The following is a 25,043-nucleotide window of genomic DNA, read 5'->3' as shown; positions in this document are numbered from 1 at the left end:
GCGAATAGTTTGAAAAATATATATATATATATATATATATATATATATATATATATATATATATGCAAATGTTTAATCACAATTTTAAGTGACCACTAAAAGTTTATGTATTTATATAGAATAACGAGATGAGATAAATGCATGTGTATGGGTGATGTGTCAATGGCAGATGAGCTAAGCCAATGCATATCAGGTTTGCCTGATGGATTTAACTATAATCCAGAGTGTGTACTTATCTATCTTAGTGTACTATCAGAAGATCCTACCATAAAGCAGGTCTAGATTACAGCACTCATCACAGATCCTGCTTTTTTTTTAAGAATACTGCTGTTTTACATCACAATTCTAAGTGCTTAAACTATACTTTTTCACCTAATAAACAGTTCAATCCTTCTATGAACATCTTTCAATCCTAAAAAAATCATATTCATTAAACATGGACGAAACAGCTCTGGATCGGATTTTTTTTACAAGCCAAAATATAAACACATTCAACTAGATTCTTTTACACCAAAGACTAATACTAATGAAAATGTTTTGCCAAATCAGTCAACAAGTAGTTAGAGTTAAAAAATTCCGGGATCTCAAAAGGGGGGTGAAGAAGGCTGTTAAAAAGGCAGTGACGATGCTCATGCTGAAGAAATGGTTGGGGGATGGAGCAGGGGCCTCTCCTCTCAGGATGTCAGTGTCACCTACGGATGCACAAAAAATTTAGATAACAAGAGGGTTATTTCAAACAAATAAAGGGTTATTTCAAACAAATAAATTGTTTTAATGAATTTTCAATTTTATGCAGTAGAAATTTTTTTATATGGTACTGACTATTGTAACCTTCAATACTTGAAGGTTACCTGGTACTGGCTCACTGATATGAAAGTGAATGGTATGCTTAGTATTGTTTCTCGTTATAGCATTACATGCTGGTCAACCACATATATTCTAACTAAAACATTCTTCAATGATTTGCACTTTGTCAAGGAAATTATGAGAAATTACATTCTCTTGGAGTCCAAAATACATAGTGCACTGACACATATATCATGAAACTTAGGAACATCATATTAACTGTAAGCATGCAAAATACACTACTGTAATTTTTCAACCATGAACTAGAAAAAATATGAATCTGGTTATATATGTTGCCTAAGCAATGATTGCAACCCTGTATACGTGCAAATTATTAAGTGAAAGATTAATTAATGAAAATGAATATATAATATCTGACTAAGCTACTTACCCATCTGGAATTTCCATGGAGGTGAAGATTTCTTGCCATCCCCACCCCTGGAGAAGGCCAACACTCGCAGTCTATATGACTTGCCAGGAGACAGTTCACGAATGTAAGCCTCTAGTGGGGAGCCAATGTACACAAGCGTATCATTTGCCTTTGTGAAATCTTGATCTGCTTCCCACACTTTTACCTGAAATACATGGTAAAGACCAGGATATGTCTAAGAAACATGAAAACTTCACAAGAAAAATAAGAGGTTGCCATTAGAAAAAGCCTAAGTGTTCCTTGACACTTAAGGGTGGCACTCCCAGACTAGAATGGTTATCAAGTATTAGGCTTTAAGACGAAAGACCTATCCTCTTGTTGACCGAAATAATGAGCTGTGACTTCATTCCTGCATAGGCAGTGCATGTGGGTTGCTCTGTTACACTGACCAAAACCCATTATATGAAAAATGTTTTATAACAATAAAAGCCAGTAATTTTTGGCACGAGTGCTGCAGTTAATGCAGTAGAGTGATTGTACAGCAGTACAGATTAATGCAAGGGGCTAAGATGGTAGTCGTCCTTTTTCTTCAGATACAGTGATTGTACAGCAGTACAATTTGATGCGAGGGGCTAAAATGGTAGTTGTCCTTTTTTTCATCTAACTTAGTTTATTCTATCCTATATCTCTGAAGCCTGTTTCCTCTGGGAAATCCAAATAAGGTGGTGGCCATGGCAAGAGCCTCCACTTATTTCTGTCCTTAGGTGCCTCCCTTGCATACAACACTTTATGCATTCTTCCACAAATTCTCTCCTAACAGTACTCTTCCTCTCTATTTCCCCATTACAGATGGTCTTCCTCTTGCAACACCCCCTTTAATTGTAATACCACATACTCTCACTGCAAACTCCTTTGTAATCTTCATAAATATTTGAGAGAGAGAGAGAGAGTACTTTGCTAAGCAGCCTTGAAGTACCTAAAAGATCTGGTTCAAAGTAAGGCTTGCACATTGTGTTCACTGCATATCTTACTCAAAAAAGGGAAACTTTTTGTGGCACTTAAAGAGTACTAAATGATTACAGCTTACTTTGTATCCGATGAGTGGTTCCTCCAAAGATGATGGAGTAATACCTCGCCAAGTGACACGGATGGTGCTGGGGTCGATTGGGTATACCTTGACTGCACTTGGAGGCATTAAAGGAGGATGACGCCAAGTTCGCTCTGTAAAAAACAGGTGTGTTGCATGAAGGTTTATGTGAGTTTTATAGTGATATTGAAAAAATATTGTTGCAGAGGCAACAGATAGGCAATATCAAATTATATTAGTTTTGCACTACACTTCAAAGTTGTTGGGTAAATAAAAAACTTTTGGCCCTTCCCTGTAACTCAGTTCTCTTAGTTCTGGTGCTATCTTTGTTGCCCTCCTCTGGACCTTTTCTGTGAGCTCTTTGTGCTTCTCTTGGTGCAGTTACCTAATTTTGAGTAGCATATGGTAGTTTTTACCTTATGCAGGATACATACAGCTTGCTAAATATTTCCTTTTTCATTAGTCTCAAAGACCAGATGTATGATGCTTTCATCCTGAGAGCTCTTTGTGCTTCTCTAGGTGCAGTTACCTAATTTTGAGTAGCATATGGTAGTTTTTACCTTATGCAGGATAAATACAGCTTGCTAAATATTTCCTTTTTCATTAGTCTCAAAGACCAGATGTATGATGCTTTCATCCTGAGAGCTCTTTGTGCTTCTCTAGGTGCAGTTACCTAATTTTGAGTAGCATATGGTAGTTTTTACCTTATGCAGGATAAATACAGCTTGCTAAATATTTCCTTTTTCATTAGTCTCAAAGACCAGATGTATGATGCTTTCATCCTGAGAGCATCATATGCTTGTATTCACAATAAACCTAAGCCATGTACTGCCTTAAAAAATATATGGGGGGGGATGTTTTTTGCAGACACTATACTTAGATCAAGATGAGTTATGGTCCAATAAGAGGACCACATGAAACTTCGCTGGTCACCTTAACCCATTTGGAGAAGGCTCCTCTAACATCCCTTCCACTTAGATAAACTACCCATTGAAGGAATTTCCCCCTTATTCCTGCATCCAGCAGACTGTGTCTAAAACACAACTCACAATCTTATTAAGAGGTTTACGTATATGTGAGAGTTGTGTGAGTCGTATTCTGCATTTTTGAATGACTTTGCCAAGAACACAAATTACTTTCCATTTTCCATACTTTCCTTTGATATGCATATGGTAGTGTTTAATATTTCATTATGTGCTTGCATATTTTGTTTGTAGAAAAATTATCAAATATATTATGTATATGTTAATGATGCTAATAAATAACATTATATAGAATTTTGTTATATCTGTTTTGTCCAAGTGATGTTTCAACCAATGATAGCCCTGAAGTCATAGTCAGTAGTTACACTTCATAACACTAATTAATAACATATTGAGGGACCATTCTACAGCAAAATGCAGGGCACACCATTCTCCCAAGAGCACAAAATTATTACACCATGAATTTTTGCTATGGCTTCCAGAAGTAAATACCAGGCGGTCATGATTCCAGCCTTTGAAAAATAAGTGAAACTTCTGGATCTCTTTTTATACTCATAAAGTAACTTTATGAATCATTACTGGGGATGAAATATGCTCTAAAACACTTACATAACACTGCTGTAATAAGATCCATTATATGTATAATATTTTTAAAGTGTGGAACACCTGTAGTATTGAACAACATGAATATATGAAGTATTACCATATAGTCACAATTCATGAACAGCTACAATCACAACTGGAAGCAAAACTTTTAGTCGCTTGTTATAGATATAGAGGTGGGACATAAGACTGATTATCATCAATGTCCCATTCAATACTTGACTGTAAATCAACTCACCAAGGAACCTCTCACTCTCTGGTCCTGACCCTGCTTGGTTGTATGCCATGACTCGCACCCAGTAGAAGGTGTTGGGAACGAGACCAACAATAAGAGCATGAGGCTCTGTACCTCTCTGCAACTTAATGATGTGGTCTGTCTCGTTGTCTTGCCGTCTCCAGTACTTAATCTGGTTTAACAGTTAGATATGTGTTACTATGGTGGGAAGGAACAGTCTGAAGATAGGAATTTAAGAAGCATTTTAAAAACTTTTTCATGTTTCCTCACTCCTAATCTATTACATTGTACTCTCAACCTTAAAGTGATACTAACTCGATAGCCAACAAGTTTCCCACGGATGTTGTCACGTGTGGGTTCAATGGGTAGCCATGTAACATTGAGGGATGTTGCATTGTGAGCAAAAGCAGATACTTCTGCTGGTTGGACCTGGGGCATATCCTCAGCTGAGAAGATTTCCACAGGGTCACTAATTGGTCCAGAACCCTGACTATTCCATGCCTAAAGAAATCAAAATATGCTTAGTTTACAATGATCCAATGGAAAGGGCACTACTCTAATGATCTGTTGTCTCACACTTTAAACCTGCACTGGTTGCAAGTAACTCAGTATGGGCTCAAAACCTAATTTTTCTATGAATCAGAATCTCTGTTCCATGTCTACAAAGCTAACTTTGCTGTGGACAATAAAATGAACAGGGAACTGACATGATACACATGCTGGGTCATCTCACCATATAAGCACAATGGGTAGAAAGGTCACTTAGAAGTTTTATATTATGAGCCTTAGCAAATCTCTCCTCCTAGTTGTTATATACATAAGAAGTAAATTTCACCTTAAAAGAGTTAAGTGCCCCTTTTCTCATGCAACTGTAGCACTATAAAAGCTTCAACTGAAAATTTGATCAGTTCATTTTCAACATTCATCTCTTAAATTCTGACAGAGTGCAAACATTATATACTCTACTTACTTGAATGCTGACATTATACTGTGTGTAAAAGTACTTAATGGGATTCACATCAAGAACATGCATGCCAATGTTGCCTCGTTCTTTCAAGTCAACAGATTGGTACTCTGTTTCTGGGTCAAGTACAGTGCGCTTCCAGAATAACTTGTAGTACACCCCTGGAGCATTCTGAACCTCACCAGGCATTGGCTGAGGAAAAAATATGTGAAAATAAAGGTGCCAATTTATACAAACAAAAAACCACTTACAGTCATCACGGATGACAGATTAAAATATTATATTGGTTATCAATAAGACTTCTAAAGCAGACAGGAAACAAACAGAATTTTCAAATGACAACTGAAAATGAATGAAGTTTTACTTATACATAAAAGCAATCTTCTGCTTTCACAACTACTGAAACATAGTGCTGACTGGAACTAGGTAGGGCAGGTGGACAAATTTGCTACAATGTGTGTACAGCTGGTACACTATGGTAAACCTGCTACACTGTTAGGATTACATACATCAACAGTGGAAGAGAGCACAATTATCTTCTAGCTGTAGCTTAGTAAAAATCATGCAAAGATTTAAGTATTTATAATGAGATCTTCCATTACTGCCTTTAAAGATGTTCGATGATACTCACATCCCAAGTAATGGTGAGATCGCCAGTCTTTCCTCCTCCTCCTCCCAAGTTCGTGGGTGTGGTGAAAGGGCGATCTGTTCTTGTGTTAGCCTGAAAATGAATTATAAACACATTCAAGCAATTCTGTGTCATTAAAACATCGTAAAAATTCTTGGACGCTTTGGCCATGTACATTCAATGATAGATGACAGGATAGTCAATGAGATCTATGGCAGTACATTTGATGGTAAAAAGGAGAAAAGACAGACCATGGAAGAGATATACACATGAAATGAGTGAATTAATAAGGTTTAGATACTTCAAATGAATATGCTAGATGAATGACCCGGGATTCAATATGATGGACGCATTTTCTGTGTGAAGGTGGTGTGGTTGGGGACATTGACAAATAAACAAGATGTGCAAAGAGGAAAAGTTAGATAGAAGAGCCTTTATATATATGAGAAGTTCATGTTCCACTTTAATATATTATACATGGGCTGAGGATAGTTATGGGTGATCTGAGTTGTTAAATCTACCTTACTAGCTTGGAAAAAGAAACTGAAGAGAGAAAAACTAATTTCAGTATTAATTATCAACTTTATGAGCATGATAAAACAGCCTTTACTCACCTTGGAGTCACAACACCATTTGACCCTTAAATATACTGTACCCACTAATATTTCACTGTCTTTGTCTTTGGGGTAAGCTACTGCTCATTCACAGAGACCTGGTAATGACACAGAATTCTGCTCAGGTCTACAACAAGCAGAGGTACAGACAGCCCCTCCTGACCACCAACTCACATGACTTGATACCTATTAGATTCTGGGGAAAAATAGTAGGAAGCAATCACTATTCAATTTTCTGGCTGCCAAACTCACCTGAGGAGAGGGTGCAGAAAACTGTCCACTACCAAGGCTGTTAACAGCCTGGACTCTGAAAGCATGAGATGCCCAAGGAGAGAGGACATCAGACAGCTGATATTCCCTTCGTCCATTTTTCCTATCAATTAGCTGTACAGAAAAAAAAAAAAAATGAGGGTTATGAGAGCAAACCAGTGAAGAAAACTTACAAGGCTATAAGATCATTGTATTCCAATTGTCACTACTTTATTAGTTTCATGTATCAAGTGAATTAAATGCAGCTACACTATTCTAAAATATACATTTTACTCATGTTGTTATTCCATGTGTGGCGAGGTGGCGATGGGAATAAATAAAGGCAGACAGTATGAATTATGTACATGTGTATATATGTATATGTCTGTGTGTGTATATATATGTGTGTACAGTGAAATGTATAGGTATGTATATTTGCGTGTGTGGACGTGTATGTACATACATGTGTATGTGGGTGGGTTGGGCTATTCTTTCATCTGTTTCCTTGCACTACCTCGCTAATGTGGGAGACAGCGACAAAGCAAAATAAATAAATAAATATACATTTTACTCGTAACACAGTAGCAAATGTCCTTAAACTTACAATTTACAAACACACTGTTTCCTGTAATTTAACTTAATAATCAATCTTTTGAGCACAATCTAGGCATATGGACCAAGAAGAATCCAGTCATATTTTGAAGGAATTTGGCTGACCTTGCACCAGTGCTTACCAGTTCTCTTCTAATTATTCTAATCTAAAAACTAACCTTTTCCTTTGCCTTGGAATCATTCACGGGTAAGCTCATACCAAAGGAGGGTGACTCTTCTACGTCTTAGAACTATCATCTTAATGGTTTCAGTTCTACATCCCATTTCTTGTGTGACCTGAGTCTCAGTCTTCTTATTTCACCATTATGTATTTAGAGCAAGATGAGATCCACTGGTGATATTCTTAGCTATGTTACTAACCTCTGTTACATCCTGAGAGGTTTTGTGGAATCCTCCGTTCTTGCCTGTTGTTATACTGAAAGATTTTAACTCAGTGCGGCACAGTCATATAAATTTTCTTTTCCTGCTCACAAGATAAAAACAAGTTATCTTTGTGATCAATACGACCCATGCTGTCTCAGTAGACAAATTTCCTAATAATTGTGTTAGCCCAATATTACAGTTATGTCAACTGATATGTGAAATCAATATAATATTTAGTACAGCAAATGACAGGATATGTCAATAGCAATCGATATATTACAATATCATGAAAGGTGGACAACCAATGTGAAGCCAGACCAATGTGCATTCACAAAATCCTTCTTTTGTGGTGTAATGTTTCACTCAAAAAAATGGCAAGATACTTTTTTTTACTGTGTACATGGTTAAACTTCTTGAAATGGCTACCTCTGCCACAAGATGAAATATGAAGCTATTAATGCTTGTAGTAGCATCCCATTCACTGTTACCAGGTGCTACAGCCTAAATTTTTTCCAAATACTGGACAGTTTGTTTGGCCTGTATGAAATCTGCATCTTCTATTTTGTAATACTTTGAGAAGCTGTGACATTCTTATAAAAGATATCAGTGTGGAACACCCTTACTAATCATATCTGTTTGTGACAAAATTACTTTCAAAAATACCACACATTTCAATATACTGACAATATTTCTGGAGTACCTAATAAATCTAACAAAAAAGCAGCTAAAATTAAAGGGCACGCAGAAGATTTAAACAATGTTTCACCAAGTTGAGCTAATCATAACAAACTTGTGGATATATCTTATAAAAGTAAATGAGAATAAACTGACACAATATGTATGGAGGATAATAGAACTCCTGCAGGGAAAAGGTTGATAGCATGTGGCATGAGGGTTTGACCTAGCTATCCTCATTTGCTTTTCCTCTATTATGTGTTCTTTTATAAAGCTTTCTCTTCAGTTGGTTCATTTCTCTAAAAGTGCATGGATCCACCTATTTTGCATTCCCTTTGACAGAATTGATCAGAGTTTTGCTCAGTCTCCTACTCTCTTTCATTTTCATCAACGACCTTTTCTCCAAAAATAACCCAAATCACTCACAACTGATGACTTAATAATTCCTCCACTTCCTTCCAGTCCACTCGGGACCCCAGCTGTAACTTTGACTTTGAAGGTACAACCCAATGATTTAATCAAAACAAGCTGTGGTTAGTGACATTTGAATAAACTATCATCAAAATTCCCTATCAGTTTTATATGATGAGTCTCATGGACTGACAAAACACAAGCAATCCTGACATTGAAGTAAACAGGGACAGATGATTACTATGAGTACCTACTCAAGTAGGAACCCATACCTTTATATCAATGCTCTTCTTTTGTCTACAAATAATCCAATTCACTCACCATCGATTTCTCAATTCATCCTTTTTTTTTTTTTTCAAATCCCCAGCTATGACCTTGACTTTGAAGATACGACCCAGTGATTCAGTAGACATAACATGTTGTGGTAAGTAACATTTGTTTAAACTATCATCAAAATCCCCCATCTGATTCACATGATAAGGAGTGGTAAAGACTGATGAACACAAGCAATCATGAAACTTAGGTATATGGAGACAGATGATTACTATGAGGCACCTGTTCTTTAAGTGGGGACCCAATTATATGCCACTTCTCCTTTTACCCCTCTACAAATAAAGTTATTTACTTACCTCAGCTGTGATGTTCTCAGCAACTACTTTCCAAGTCATGGTCCAGTGTGTGCGAGTCTGTATATTGTAAGTTTCGATAGGCCGGCCATTTGTTGCTCCATCTGTCCACATAACCCGTGCTCTTGTACTCGTTAAATCCACAGCTGTTACTCCACCTAAATTCAATGTAAAATTAAAACTGTTTCTTAGAGAGAAGATTGGGATTGTAAAGAAAGAATGCAAGTATGACGGGAGTTTACAGTAAAGGAATATCCCTAAACACCTATAACATATTCAAATCATTTGGTAAGATCAATGATTATATACATCAAAAAAATATCTATGGAAAAATTAACATGTAAAACCCTAGTGACTTATAACAGACGCAAAGGTCTGTTTATGAAGGCAGAATAAATGGAGACTCTATGTGTATGGAGGAGGTATGAATGGTGAATCTGGTCTCACCCCAATGCTTATCTTACTAACCCTATGCTTCTTTTCTTAACCTTTTTTCAAACTGTCTGAAAAACACTTCTCTCTTTGGACACAAGTAAGGCTTATGGTCCTAATGGCATCCACTCCCATGTACTGAAAGAGTGTGCATCTGAACTTGCACCTGTGATTGCTTGTCTGTCCGGTTTCTGTTTAAACATCAGAACTTTTCCTTTATGGAGGCAAGCATTGGTACAATTTAACTGCTCTAATTATTATCCTGCTGCTTTGACATCTACCATTTCCAAGGTCTTTGAATCCCTCCTCAACAACCATATCCTCAGACATCTTGAATGTCACAGTCTTCTCTTTGATCACAAGTATAACTTCCATAAGGGGAGATCCTCTGGAGATGTTCTTTCTGATCTCACTAATGTCCAGTCATATCCCTAAAATATTTTGGAAAGTCCTATGTAGTTGCCCTTGACATAAACAGAGCTTCTGAAAAGGTATGGTGGTATCAGGGTCACATCACTAAGCTCCCCTCCTTCACTTTGCTCACTTATCTCTAGCTTCCTCTCTGTCAATGTCAATGAAGGTTGTCCTGTCTCCTTAACTTTTTCTCCTTTTTATCAACAATTTCCTTTCTCCCATCAATAACTAAATGCACTCATTTGCAAACAACACAACACTGTATTCCTCCACTTCCTCCAATTCTGCTTCTTCTCTCACTTGATCTGTATCTTTTTTTGACATAAATTCCTCTGTAAACTCAGACTTGGACAGGATATTTCTGTGGAGCAGACAATACCTAGTAGAGTATAAAGCCTCCAAGACCCAGTTTCTACCCATGTCTCTATCTTAAATTCCCATAATAATATTCTGTAATTTCACCTTGACTCAATAAACATTTTTTTTAACATTTGACTGCTGTTTCCTGTGTCAGCGTGGTAGTGCCATGAAACAGATGAAGAAAGACCCATCCATTCATAAACACACGTCCATACATATACATATCAACATATACACAGACATATACATATATATACAAGTACATATTCATACTTGCCTGCCTTCATCCATTCCCAGCGACACCCTGCCCTACAGGAAACAGCATTGCCACCTCCTGCGTCAGCAAGGTAGCGCCAGAAAAAAAAAGGCCACATTCATTCACACTGTCTCTAGCTGTCATGTGTAATGCACCAACACCTCAGCACCCTATCCACTTCCAGGCCCCACAGACCTTTCCATGGTTTACCCGAGACATTTCACATGCCCTGGCTCAGTCCATTGCAGTCCATTGACAACAAGTCGATCCTGGTATACTACATCATTCCAATTCACTCTATTCATTGCTTGCCTCTCACCATCCTGCATGTTCAGGCCCTGATTGCTCAAAATATTTTTAACTCTGTCCTTCCACCTCCAATTTGGTCTCTCGCTTCTCCTTCTTCCCTCCACCTCTGACAGGTGTATCCTCTTTGTCAACCTTTCCTCCATCAGTCTCTTCATATGTCCAAACCATTTCAACACACCTTCTTTTGCTCTCTCAACCATGCTCTTTTCATTATCAAACATCTCTCTTACCCTTTCATTACCTACTTGATCAAACCACCTCATACTTGGTATTAATGTAAAATCCACTCTATCTTGGAAACCCCACATTATAGAAATAGCTAAGTCTCCATCTAAGAAACAGAGAATCCTGTTTTGAAGTTGAAATTTCTTTCCTTCCAACCTTATATGGAGTACTACTCTCACAACTAACTCTGTATCCTTACTTGACAAAGTTAAGTTGAAAGTGGTACAACTTATAAACTCTCCCAGGCTTACTTGAAAACTTGACCTGCCTGCTCCATCTTGTAATATTGGCTCACTTTCCTTCTTTTGTAGATATTACCTTGGCCTTTGCTCCTGAGAACTGGCAGCTTGTGGGCTCCCACCACTAGCGAGACCATGCAATATTAGGCCAGCTGCTGCTGTGTCACATTATTACTATGTGGCCGTTGGCAACATAAGAGTGGGCCGTTTTGATAATTCCTTGCTTCCCTACACCTCACAGCTCAAGAACTCTCTACCCTTTCATGTCTTTCCCAAGAGCTACTACCTGACATTTTAAAGGTAGGTTTTTCACTTTCTTCAAAATTCCCTTGTCTCTTCTTTTCCCACTCATTAACCTCTCTATATTTCAATTCAGGCCTGACCTTGATGTGGACTTTTGTCAATATAGTGCACAAACTGAAAAAGTAAAAGGCATTTTCATAAGTGTGGACAGCCATGCTTCACTTAAACATTATGGGTATGGGTTGAGGATGATTGTTTAAGGGAAGTTGCTAAGATTATATATACCTGATCCATTCCATTAAAATAGGTATGGAGCATTTATATCACAAAGAAAAATTAATGTTTTTAAGTAACTAATGCTTCTTCTTACCAAAGTAGATGGCAGTTAAAATAACCATTTCAATAAATCTTTTTTAACTAGTATTATACTTAAATGGTGTTTCCCACGTCAGCGAGGTAGCACAAGGAAACAGATGAAGAATGGCTCAACCACTCATATACACATATATATACATAAATGCCCATACACGCACATATACATACATATACATATCAACATATACATACAGACACATACATATATCTATATGTATATATTCATGCTTGCTGCCTTTATTCATTCCCATTGCTACCCCGACACACAGGAAATAGACCCCCATCCCTATAGCAGGGTAGCACCAGAAAAAGACAAAAAAGGCCACATTCACTCACACTCAATCTCTAGCTGTCATGTGTAATGCACCCAAACCACAGCTTCCTTTCCACATCCAGACACCACAGACCTTTCCATGGTTTACCCCAGATGCTTCACATGCCCTGGTTCAGTCCATTGACAGCACATCAACACCAGTATACACATCATTCCAGTTCACTCTATTCTTTGCATGCCTTTCACCGACCTGTATGTTCAGGCCCTGATTGCTCAAAATCTTTTTCATTCCATCCTTACACCTCCAACTTGGTCTGCTTCTCCTTGTTCCCTCCACCTCCGACACATATATCCTTTATGTCACTCTTTCCTCACTCATTCTCTCCCATGTGTTCAATAACAATATGAATGATAAATATAAAACCTCCAATGAACTCATTTCTATAATGCAGCATCCTGGCACATAACACTTCTTGGATTTTAATATGCCAATCACTTCTGTGGGTACCATGATGAACATTTAACTAAAACTTTCGGTAAAATATCAGACCTAAAAAATCTGAGTAAGAAGTCTGAAAGTGATAAATTTTCCATTCAACACATTCTCACAACTAACCAGGAGGTCCAGGTGGGCCATGAACGATAAGAGTAGTAGAGATGGTAATTTTGGCTACAGGGGTCATGGCTACACATTCGTAAACTCCCGCATCTGCCAATGTTAAATTCACGATGCGGAGGTGACCAGCTCGATAACCCTGGAATAATATGAATGTGAAGCTGCTAGCTTCTTTACAGATATTTGTGGATCAACAGGACAAGAACTTGTGAATATATATACATATATACAGAGCATCAGATTGGGGAAGAGCAGTGTGGTTTCAGAAGTGGTAGAGGATGTGTGGATCAGGTGTTTGCTTTGAAGAATGTACGTGAGAAATACTTAGAAAAGCAAATGGATTTGTATGTAGCATTTATGGATCTGGAGAAGGCAAATGATAGAGTTGTTAGAGATTACTCTCTGTGGAAGGTATTAAGAATATATGGTGTGGGAGGCAAGTTGTTAGAAGCAGTGAAAAAGTTATTATCGAGGATGGAAGGCACGTGTACAAGTAGGAAAAGAGGAAAGTGGCTGGTTCTCAGTGAATGTCAGTTTACAGCAGGGGTGCATGATGTCTCCATAGTTGTTTAATTTGTACATGGATGGGGCTGTTAGGGAGGTGAATGTAAGAGTTTTGGAGAGAGGGGCAAGTATGCAGTCTGTTGCGGATGAGAGAGCTTAGGAAGTGAGTCAGTTGTTGTTTGCTGATGATACAGCGCTAGTGGCTGATTCGGGTGAGAAACTGCAGAAGCTGGTGACTGAGTTTAGTAAAATGTGTGAAAGAAGAAAGCTGAGAGTAAATGTGAATAAGAGCAAGGTTATTAGGTTCAGTAGGGTTGTTCGACAAGTCAACTGGGAGGTAAGTTTGAATGGAGAAAAACTGGAGGGAGAAGTGTTTTAGATATCTGAGAGTAAATTTGGCAGCGGATGGAACCATGGAAGTGGAAGTGAGTCACAGGGCGGGGGAGGGGGTGAAAGTTCTGGGAGTGTTGAAAAATGTGTGGAAGGCGAAAACATTATCTCGGAAAGCAAAAATGGGTATGTTGGAGGGAATAGTGGTTCCAACAATGTTATATAGCTGCAAGGTGTGGGCTATAGATAGAGTTGTGCGGAGGAGGGTGGATGTGTTGGAAATGAGATGTTTGAGGACAATATGTGGTGTGAGGTGGTTTGATCAAGTAAGTAATGAAAGGGTAAGAGATATGTGTGGTAATAAAAAGAGTGGTTGAGAGAGCAGAAGAGGGTGTTTTGAAATGGTTTGGTAACATGGAGAGAATGAGTGAGGAAAGATTGACAAAGAGGATATATGTGTCAGAGATGGAGGGAACGAGAAGTGGGAGACCAAACTGGAGGTGGAAAGATGGAGTGAAAAAGATTTTGAGCGATCGGGGCCTGAACATGCAGGAGGGTGAATGGTGTGCAAGGAATAGAGTGAACTGGAACAATGTGGTATACCAGGGTTGACGCGCTGTCAATGGATTGAACCAGGGCATGTGAAGCATCTGGGGTAAAATGGGGAGCTGTGGTTTCGGTGCATTATACATGACAGCTAGAGACTGAGTGTGAACACGTAGCCTTTGTTGTCTTTTCCTACCACTACCCCATGCATATGCGGGGGGAGGGGGTTGTCATTTCATGTGTGGCAGGGTAGCGACGGGAATGAATAAGGGCAGTAAGTATAAATTATGTACATGTGTATATATGTGTATGTGTGTACGTATATATATGTATACATTGGAATGTATAGGTATGTATATGTGCGTGTGTGGACGTATATGTATATACATGTGTATGTGGGTGGGTTGGGCCATTCTTTCGTCTGTTTCCTTGCGCTACCTTGCTAACTCGGGAGACAGCGACAAAGTATAATAAATAAATATTTCCAACAATGGAACCAATCAATGGAATGCATGTGATGAAAGTCAAAGAACTACAGTACAACATCTCAAGGCCAGCATGCTCAGAAACTAGAAGCTACAGGTTTTTGGAAACCAAGTGACCATAATGGAAAAAGTGTAAACAAAAAACTGAAAGTATGGGGGACTGGAGTGTCAAAATCCCAATGTCCCTGAGCCTAGAACTACAACCAGAAGTTCCAGTTTTGGGGGGAATGTCAGAATTTTAAGTGTAAGTTATTTTTAATGAATTTTTTTTAAAAACAGCCAGATTTTGAGCAAAACCAGTTTTTGAAATGCCAGATTTGTGAAGTTTTATTAAATTTGCTAAAATTTCTGGTTAGGGTTTGAATCTTATTAAGAAATCAAACAACTTGCCTTTTCATATGGTGGCTCCCTCTTGTTCATATATACTTCCTGCTCTCTGTTCTTCAAAAATAAAGTGGATTCATATGGATTGTCCTGGAAAAAGTAATATACAGAGTAAGGAAAAGTCTGTGAAGAGAATTAAGCTTTCCAAGTATAGTTCACAATATGTGTAATATTCACACAAAAAATTAAAGCACATTACATACAATCACTATATGTACTTACATATAAATTATAGCGCTTCCTCTGATAGTCATAATCATACCCCTGTAAAATGCAAATAAAATACAAATAAAATATAAGGAAGCTGCAGTGTTATTTGCTGTGATTTGTCATTTTCTTTGGTAGGTAAAAACACTTTCAAAAGTACAGTGCCTTAATTAAGCAGTCATGCTATCCCTTAGGTGACTAATTCCTATATTCAGCCACTGGGAAATGAAACTGGCCAAGCGAAGCTAACAACGATAATAATAATAATAATAATAATAATAATAATAATAATAATAATAATAATAATAATAATAATAATAATAAAATCAGTTTTGTTACCACAATGGCAAACACTTAGATATGCAGACAAATGCAGAATTCTAAAAAAAAAGTCATGTTAGCTCATTTGTTCAACATGTACATCTTGATTACAAAATTGCACATTATCCACTTTTAAGGGTTAAATGAGACACATTTTTTTTATGTGTTTCCCTATCTTGCAAATGTCAGCCAAGTGGTTATAAGGAGCTTTGCAAGAACACCACATGGGTAGAGAATTCTGCTTCAAAATTACTACTGTGAAACCTCCCTCACCTACTCTAATTAGTACTGGTATATAAAGGTGTTGGGTTTGAGATGCCCTCAAGTTTAGGTGTATTTTCTGTGAGTTTTTATGGACGATCTTTTCACAAATTTTCAGTAGAAAGTTACCCCAAATATATGGCATTATAACATTACTTATAGACAATCATCTTACCCATCAATACAGTATCTTAGAAATAAGGATGGCAGATGAAACCAGTTCCATGCCTCATAAGTGACACTCTTGATCCTTTGATGGATGTATCACTCATACATCTTAGAAATGGCATCAAACTTGGGCTTTTTGATGATAATCTTCATTAGGGGTGCTAACTTCTACCTTACCTTTGGCAAGCTAAATGGTAAGGCTTCAGTGAAGGTCCTTAGGGGTCTCTGTGGCATCCTGATTATAATACACAGTTGACCAATTAATATAATAATGCTTACTATTGTCCCTAACAGCCACTTTGTCTTCTAAACCGCCTAGAACCTCCAATTTTTCTTGTACACTGACACAACTTTTTCTTTTGTGCCTTCTTTGCAATTTGCCACAGCACAGCTGTAATACATGACAAGAGACAAAATGGCATAGTTAAAACTGGAAAATGAAATACAGCACTGATAAAAACCATCCTAGGCAAGAACTGTATTAATATGATACATTCATGTATTTCTATTAAAAACATGAAAAATTTGCAATCTATCTATATCTTTGATGTCTGTTCCCTTTGGGGGGATGGCCATGGCAAAAGTCTCCATAACTGCTGAACTCCACAGCCACTTCTTAACCTTAAGTGCCTCACCCTCAACAGGCCACTGGCAGAGGGCAAATCTGGTGTGGTGTTCCAACCAACTACTTTTACTTACTGCTATACTGAAAAAATGCACTGGAATAGATCCAGATCTACACAATAAAACACATGCTAGGACTTGGATAATGGATAGGCTGATGGAAGTGCCAATGGCCAATCAGTTTTCTGAGGCAATAGCTGCACTACAGCATTACAGCCACTTAGACAAAATGTTTTTCTTCTACATTTGAACAAGAGTAGGTCTTCAGAATGTGCATGTTATAGGAAATCTAGTACTCAGAGTTCTGGGTTTGGGAGGTATCATTATAATAAAGGTAACTATATATGAATCTAGGTAGCATCTCAAGCATGCAGTTGAACCTATCCTTTTGCATTTGGCTTTAACCATGATGCCAATCCCTGATGACTTCCATATCTATGATGTCTTCGACATACACATGCACACACATAATTGGATGGGAAAGACAAGTCAACCAATCAACTTGGTGAGCACAGAAAATAACAATTTCATGCAGCAGTTACGATTTCTTATTTACCAAGCATAACTCCAAGATAGGTCTTTGAGCTCAAGGGCAAAATGCATCTGGTCCATGCAAATGGGAATGATGTTTATGATGAAATAAAAGAACATCAAACATTTATAAAAAAGCAGGTGTTTGTGTGAAGAAATTTAAGGTGCAAGGGGCAGGAATCTGCTCCATGGTGTCAGCTGTAAATATTTTGATAACTGCTAAAAGCTACCTATCTCTTTAGCGGAAAACAGCCCAATGAAAATAGACAAACACAAACTTGATTCTAAGTGGTGTGTGAGGGTAAAAACAGTTAGAGGCTAAAGAAATGGTTTCAAGCTTTAATACTAAGGTGCATTTCAACCAAAATGCAGGAATCATTCAGTTGTAAATGTGGGAAAAGATAGAGATGATGCTTCATAAATCTAGGCCACACACTGAAGGGGACAGATGATGATAAGCATCCCTGAAACAGGAGGTACTATGTGTGATGCTCTAAAAAGGAAACTTTTGCTACAACTAATACAAGAAATGAACACAAAATTAGGATATACTTATTTTAACAACAGAAATTCAATTAAGATTCTCATAATGCATTTCACTAAAACTGCCTAAAGTAATATGCTTTGATATAAGCTGCAAGGACAAAAATCTGAAGAGGCAGTAATGGGTTCTGTTTGAGTATAAGTACAAATGCTGGATATGAAAATTATGTTTTTACCTGCTGATAAGCAAGGTTGCGAAGATATTCGGTATCATCCAACTCAATGCGTAGACCATTGTGCCGCCAGATGTAGGCTGTATCCAACAAGGTGTCTGTGTATGCTTCACACTCAAGGCTTATAGTATCACCTTTAGAGCTGGTTATTAAGTCTGGGGGGCTTCTGTAGAATTCTGGTTTACCTGTTTAAAATAAAATAGTCTACACACATTTTCTTTGAAAATCTGAAAAACAAAGTTGGTACATTTATCCATATAATAAAATGGACTGAAAATGAAAAAATGTACCATGTGGTTTGTATGACAATTTAAAATAAAGATAAATGGCATTACAGTCAGGGTAGGAACAATCTTTATCAATGAAATCTCAAAATGTTTGGTGTTTCTCTCACATTTAGATAAGAGATCATTCTGACTGCTTCAAAAGTCATATCAATGGAGCATATAAGTGAAGATTGAAACCGAGGTGGGAGTAGATGTAAGTGAGAATACATATGAGAAAGAAACATACCAATGTGATATAAGCTACTGCCACAGTGTTTGGAGGAAAATTTCAAAGAACATCATAATGACTGATGAAGAAGAAATAAATGATGACATGCCAAAATTATTTCTCTTGAAATGAAGACTAAATATCATCATGTATTCATTACTATACAGGTACTCTTTCTTCCAGCACAATACATGTCTGTCAGCAATAAAAGAAAGGAAAATTATGAAACTGTGGTTATGAAAAGGGTAAAATAACACTGTTTTGAGTTCTAACCATTTATGAAACTTTAATTTAAATCATAAACAGTATGACTAAAGGGGTTGATGTGAGAGGAGGACCACAACTGACATGCAGAAACAGAGCGGATGAGTACTGGAAGGAGAGAAATGGTGGAGGAATGCGAGGAATGGTATATACGAGGGAGGTATGTATGGACAGGTAAGTGGAGACTCTTTTGCCATGGCCACCCCTTTGATGGGAGTTCCCAGAAGGAACAGGCATTGGAGATATAAAAACAGAAAATCATACCTAGCGTGTATAGGATTATTCCTATTTGGAAATGTGATTTAGAATGCAACGAAACTACAAGATCTTTATAAGAAATCCCAGACTCAAAAGAATAAGACCACTCTTCCACCAAAGTTTGAGCATCTCTGTATCACACTTTAATGGCTAATTTAACACTATATTAGTACTGAACATGGAAACTGAAAGACATACAACCATGCAATCTATCAAGGATGGATGGCAACAAAAGTTGATACATACGCAAAACTATAAGCATTCCAGAACTAATATCAGATCCATAAATATTCTCAGCAGAACATGTATAGTTGCCTTCATCTTCCCGAGAAACTGGGTCTATGATGAGGTTACCATTACGGAGAATACGACGACGACCACCTGCAAAACAAAAGAGCAACCATCTTAAAAGGAAAAAATAAGAAATAAAAGAGTTCACTATCAGGAACTATAAAAAATATATTGAAGAAAAGCAAAATGAGGGTATGTAAATGTAATGAGTATCACATACAAACCATTATCATCCAAACATCTTTTGCAAGTCACAAAAGGTGACTAAATGGGTGGGAATGTTGGGCTTGAAATTTTTTCTCCTTGTTGTTTCTAAAAGTGGGAACAAAGAAATGAACCAAGTGAGAACTTTTCCTCAGAAGCTCAGGTCTTCTGCTTCTAATGCTACCTTGTTATGGCAGGATGAGGGAAGCTAGTATAAAAATAGGAATTACATAGCAAGGAGATCAGGAATAATATAGACATGGTAAGTCAAGAGGCTGGGACTCAAGTTTATCCTTACTATAGTCTTTATAACAAAAAGTAAAGGGATGCTTCTCATTGATAACTGGATGCATCACGACATTCTCCCTTATAACTTTCCTATAAAAGTTTCCTTCAGGCATATTAATCCTGTAGGGGATTCTGTTTCTACCCGTATTCCATCAGGTGTGTTGCCGGGGGTAATGGAAAGTGGGTGCTATCCTTATCTTCTACTGCTTTTGAAGGGATCGCAGTTGTTTTTTCTATTCTAAGAAGTGTATGTGTATCTATGAAATGCTATGTAGCTCAAGTTGTCCAATCTAATGGCTACTGACTGCTATATGGTTACAAAGCAAGAATCCCTACAATACACATCATACACAGAGAAAAATATTCCTAAAACAAATGTTATATTCATACCTGATCATCATTTCCCGCCTGAGCGAGGTAGCGCCAGAAACAGATAAAGGAAGGCTGCTTAATACAAACCTCACATACATCATAATAGGAGATAATTTTCATGAGAATGGTCTAGCTATATTTAAGCATGACTGTCAAGACAAAAACAACCCAGTCTCTCTCTCTCATTGATTTTAATATGTCAATACATATTTATTTTTTTTTTTATTTTGCTTTGTCGCTGTCTCCCGCGTTTGCGAGGTAGCGCAAGGAAACAGACGAAAGAAATGGCCCAACCCACCCCCATACACAATGTATATACATACACGTCCACACACGCAAATATACACACCTATACATCTCAATGTACACATATATATAAACACACAGACACATACATATATACCCATGCACACAATTCACACTGTCTGCCTTTATTCTTTCCCACCGCCACCTCGCCACACATGGAATACCATCCCCCTCCCCCCTCATGTGTGCGAGGTAGCACTAGGAAAAGACAACAAAGGCCCCATTCATTCACACTCAGTCTCTAGCTGTCATGCAATAATGCCTGAAACCACAGCTCCCTTTCCACATCCAGGCCCCACACAACTTTCCATGGTTTACCCCAGACACTTCACATGCCCTGATTCAATCCACTGACAGCACGTCAACCCCGGTATACCACATCGATCCAATTCACTCTATTCCTTGCCCTCCTTTCACCCTCCTGCATGTTCTTTTTCACTCCATCTTTCCACCTCCAATTTGGTCTCCCACTTCTCTCGTTCCCTCCACCTCCGACACATATATCCTCTTGGTCAATCTTTCCTCACTCATTCTCTCCATGTGCCCAAACCATTTCAAAACACCCTCTTCTGCTCTCTCGACCACGCTCTTTTTATTTCCACACATCTCTCTTACCCTTACATTACTTACTCGATCAAACCACCTCACACCACACATTGTCCTCAAACATCTCATTTCCAGCACATCCACCCTCCTGCGCACAACTCTATCCATAGCCCACACCTCGCAACCATACAGCATTGTTGGAACCACTATTCCTTCAAACATACCCATTTTTGCTTTCCGAGATAATGTTCTCGACTTCCACACATTCTTCAAGGCTCCCAGGATTTTCACCCCCTCCCCCACCCTATGATTCACTTCCGTTTCCATGGTTCCATTCGCTGCCAGATCCACTCCCAGATATCTAAAACACTTTACTTCCTCCAGTTTTTCTCCATTCAAACTTACCTCCCAACTGACTTGACCCTCAACCCTACTGTACCTAATAACCTTGCTCTTATTCACATTTACTCTTAACTTTCTTCTTTCACACACTTTACCAAACTCAGTCACCAGCTTCTGCAGTTTCTGACATGAATCAGCCACCAGCGCTGTATCATCAGCGAACAACAACTGACTCACTTCCCAAGCTCTCTCATCCACAACAGACTTCATACTTGCCCCTCTTTCCAAAACTCTTGCATTCACCTCCCTAACAACCCCATCCATAAACAAATTAAACAACCATGGAGACATCACACACCCCTGCTGCAAACCTACATTCACTGAGAACCAATCACTTTCCTCTCTTCCTACACGTACACATATGTCAATACATATGTTGTTAATATACTCCTGTATAAATATCCATATGGCCTAATTTTCTCTAAGTCAAATGGTATATCACTGACCACATAGTGGTGAGGTGAGAAGCATGTAATTAAATATTATCAAGCATAGGAGGATTCTCCAGTGAAGAAAATAATATACCACTGATAGGTACATAAGACATAAGAACAGCACATACCACTTCCAATAACTAATCCATTCTGCCTCCAAACAAATTTTGGTCTTGGAGCTGCCTCAGGGTTACAAACAATAGTAACATTCTTGCCCTCAGCAGCATACACCTCAGGCTCAAGAGGCTTCTTGCGGAACGTTGGAGCCAACTCTGAAAAATCAAAAGAACTATTCACATACAAATATACAAAAAGATATACACACATACATGACAGCTAAAGAACAGATAGGAGTGAAAGGAGCCTTCTGCATCTGTATTTCTTGCTTCCTTACTAACATGGGAATTGGTGAGCAAGTAAAAAATTACCTTTTTTTATTTTCATACATACCTGCTACTTCTTCCATGAGTGAGGTAGTGTCAATAAAAGATGACAGAGCCATAAAGGGAAAAATCCTTAACTGGCTTCTTGTCCTGTTCTTTCTATTGCAAAGTAATACAGGAAGAGTGGATTTCCAGCTACCCATTCCTGCCCCTTTTAGTTGCCTTTTACAACATACAGGAAATATGTGGGTAGTAATTTTTCCATACATATTTGCAATTTCCCACATTAGCGAGGTAGCATCAAGAAAAGATGACTGAGCTTTAGAGGAAAAAATCCTCACTTGGCCCCCTTTTGTTTCTTCTTTTAAAAAAAGTAAAATAGGAGGGAAGGATTTCCAGGACCCTGCTCCCAGCCCTATTAGTCGCCGTCTATGACACACAGGGAATACATAGGAAGCATCATTTCTCCCCTATCCCCAGCACCAGGAAATAGATGAAGAAAGACCCATCCACTCATATACACACATATATACATACATGCATGTATATGTACATATACATATAAACATATACACACACACACAGACATGTACATATTCATACTTGCTTAGCTTCATCCATTCCTGGTGCCACCCTGCCCCATAGGAAACAGTGTTGCCACCCTGTGTCAGTTGCCAAAAACAATCCTGTGATTACCATTTAAAATAAGGCTCTCACATGTCTGGTTTTATTTGCAAAACAAATCCTAATACTTGCTTATGGTGGGGATGATGTATGCCTGGTAGTGTGGTAGTCATATCAATAAGCTGATCATGATTTTCCACTTCAATTACCCTGATTTACTGAGAGTGGAGGTGTGGAACTTTTTCTCACTCCTTGTTTTTAGAGATACTTTCATTATTTCTGTTCCAGGTGATATTTCTTTCTCTAACAGTAAGATGGGTCTAAAAAAGTTGTTCCAGACAGAAAGGGCCTGTATTTTTTATCAGAATCAAGAAATGGTTTTTTTTTTTTTTTTTTTTATACTTTGTCGCTGACTCCCGCGTTTGCGAGGTAGCGCAAGGAAACAGACGAAAGAAATGGCCCAACCCACCCCCATACACATGTATATACATACGTCCACACACGCAAATATACATACCTACACAGCTTTCCATGGTTTACCCCAGACGCTTCACATGCCTTGATTCAATCCACTGACAGCACGTCAACCCCGGTATACCACATTGCTCCAATCACTCTATTCCTTGCCCTCCTTTCACCCTCCTGCATGTTCAGGCCCCGATCACACAAAATCTTTTTCACTCCATCTTTCCACCTCCAATTTGGTCTCCCTCTTCTCCTTGCTCCCTCCACCTCCGACACATATATCCTCTTGGTCAATCTTTCCTCACTCATCCTCTCCATGTGCCCAAACCACTTCAAAACACCCTCTTCTGCTCTCTCAACCACGCTCTTTTTATTTCCACACATCTCTCTTACCCTTACGTTACTCACTCGATCAAACCACCTCACACCACACATTGTCCTCAAACATCTCATTTCCAGCACATCCATCCTCCTGCGCACAACTCTATCCATAGCCCACGCCTCGCAACCATACAACATTGTTGGAACTACTATTCCTTCAAACATACCCATTTTTGCTTTCCGAGATAATGTTCTCGACTTCCACACATTCTTCAAGGCCCCCAGAATTTTCGCCCCCTCCCCCACCCTATGATCCACTTCCGCTTCCATGGTTCCATCCGCTGCCAGATCCACTCCCAGATATCTAAAACACTTCACTTCCTCCAGTTTTTCTCCATTCAAACTCACCTCCCAATTGACTTGACCCTCAACCCTACTGTACCTAATAACCTTGCTCTTATTCACATTTACTCTTAACTTTCTTCTTCCACACACTTTACCAAACTCAGTCACCAGCTTCTGCAGTTTCTCACATGAATCAGCCACCAGCGCTGTATCATCAGCGAACAACAACTGACTCACTTCCCAAGCTCTCTCATCCCCAACAGACTTCATACTTGCCCCTCTTTCCAAAACTCTTGCATTTACCTCCCTAACAACCCCATCCATAAACAAATTAAACAACCATGGAGACATCACACACCCCTGCCGCAAACCTACATTCACTGAGAACCAATCACTTTCCTCTCTTCCTAAACGTACACATGCCTTACATCCTCGATAAAAACTTTTCACTGCTTCTAACAACTTTCCTCCCACACCATATATTCTTAATACCTTCCACAGAGCATCTCTATCAACTCTATCATATGCCTTCTCCAGATCCATAAATGCTACATACAAATCCATTTGCTTTTCTAAGTATTTCTCACATACATTCTTCAAAGCAAACACCTGATCCACACATCCTCTACCACTTCTGAAACCACACTGCTCTTCCCCAATCTGATGCTCTGTACATGCCTTCACCCTCTCAATCAATACCCTCCCATATAATTTACCAGGAATACTCAACAAACTTATACCTCTGTAATTTGAGCACTCACTCTTATCCCCTTTGCCTTTGTACAATGGCACTATGCACGCATTCCGCCAATCCTCAGGCACCTCACCATGAGTCATACATACATTAAATAACCTTACCAACCAGTCAACAATACAGTCACCCCCTTTTTTAATAAATTCCACTGCAATACCATCCAAACCTGCTGCCTTCCCGGCTTTCATCTTCCGCAAAGCTTTCA

The 25,043-nt window shown here is 38.5% G+C and overlaps 2 protein-coding genes across 4 annotated transcripts in view; one reads left to right on the top strand and one right to left on the bottom strand.

Moving 5' to 3' along the window:
* LOC139757779 (uncharacterized) overlaps positions 1-3,320 on the top strand; it is a 38,971-nt gene extending 35,651 nt beyond the window's left edge. Inside the window, exons 9-10 of one of the 2 annotated variants that reach the window (XR_011714705.1) lie at positions 2,299-2,450; positions 3,171-3,320. Coding sequence is in view for 1 of the 2 variants with exons in the window: in XM_071678567.1 (XP_071534668.1) it covers positions 2,299-2,336 (38 nt within the window). In the remaining variant the exon portion in view is untranslated. Of the gene's footprint in view, positions 1-2,298; positions 2,754-3,170 lie in introns of those variants that run through there. The other variant, XM_071678567.1, reaches the window with a different exon arrangement.
* Cont (Contactin) overlaps positions 1-25,043 on the bottom strand; it is a 264,268-nt gene that overhangs the window by 509 nt on the left and 238,716 nt on the right. For both annotated transcript variants that reach the window (XM_071678565.1, XM_071678566.1), the window contains 15 exons: positions 22,075-22,218; positions 19,350-19,484; positions 18,090-18,271; positions 15,481-15,522; positions 15,265-15,348; positions 13,010-13,148; positions 9,270-9,424; positions 6,583-6,714; positions 5,720-5,809; positions 5,095-5,280; positions 4,440-4,625; positions 4,128-4,296; positions 2,304-2,437; positions 1,238-1,421; positions 1-692 (listed from right to left, as the gene is read on the bottom strand). The exon at positions 1-692 is cut by the window's left edge and continues 509 nt beyond it. In XM_071678565.1, the coding sequence (XP_071534666.1) occupies positions 550-692; positions 1,238-1,421; positions 2,304-2,437; positions 4,128-4,296; positions 4,440-4,625; positions 5,095-5,280; positions 5,720-5,809; positions 6,583-6,714; positions 9,270-9,424; positions 13,010-13,148; positions 15,265-15,348; positions 15,481-15,522; positions 18,090-18,271; positions 19,350-19,484; positions 22,075-22,218 (2,105 nt within the window). In that variant the 3' untranslated portion in view covers positions 1-549. The remainder of the gene's footprint in view (positions 693-1,237; positions 1,422-2,303; positions 2,438-4,127; positions 4,297-4,439; positions 4,626-5,094; positions 5,281-5,719; positions 5,810-6,582; positions 6,715-9,269; positions 9,425-13,009; positions 13,149-15,264; positions 15,349-15,480; positions 15,523-18,089; positions 18,272-19,349; positions 19,485-22,074; positions 22,219-25,043) is intronic.

The sequence above is a fragment of the Panulirus ornatus genome, chromosome 28 (genome assembly GCF_036320965.1).
Source record: "Panulirus ornatus isolate Po-2019 chromosome 28, ASM3632096v1, whole genome shotgun sequence".
Taxonomy (NCBI): Eukaryota; Metazoa; Arthropoda; class Malacostraca; order Decapoda; family Palinuridae; genus Panulirus; species Panulirus ornatus.
The sequence above is the reverse complement of the archived record's forward strand: the minus strand, read 5'-3'. Positions and strand labels throughout refer to the sequence as shown.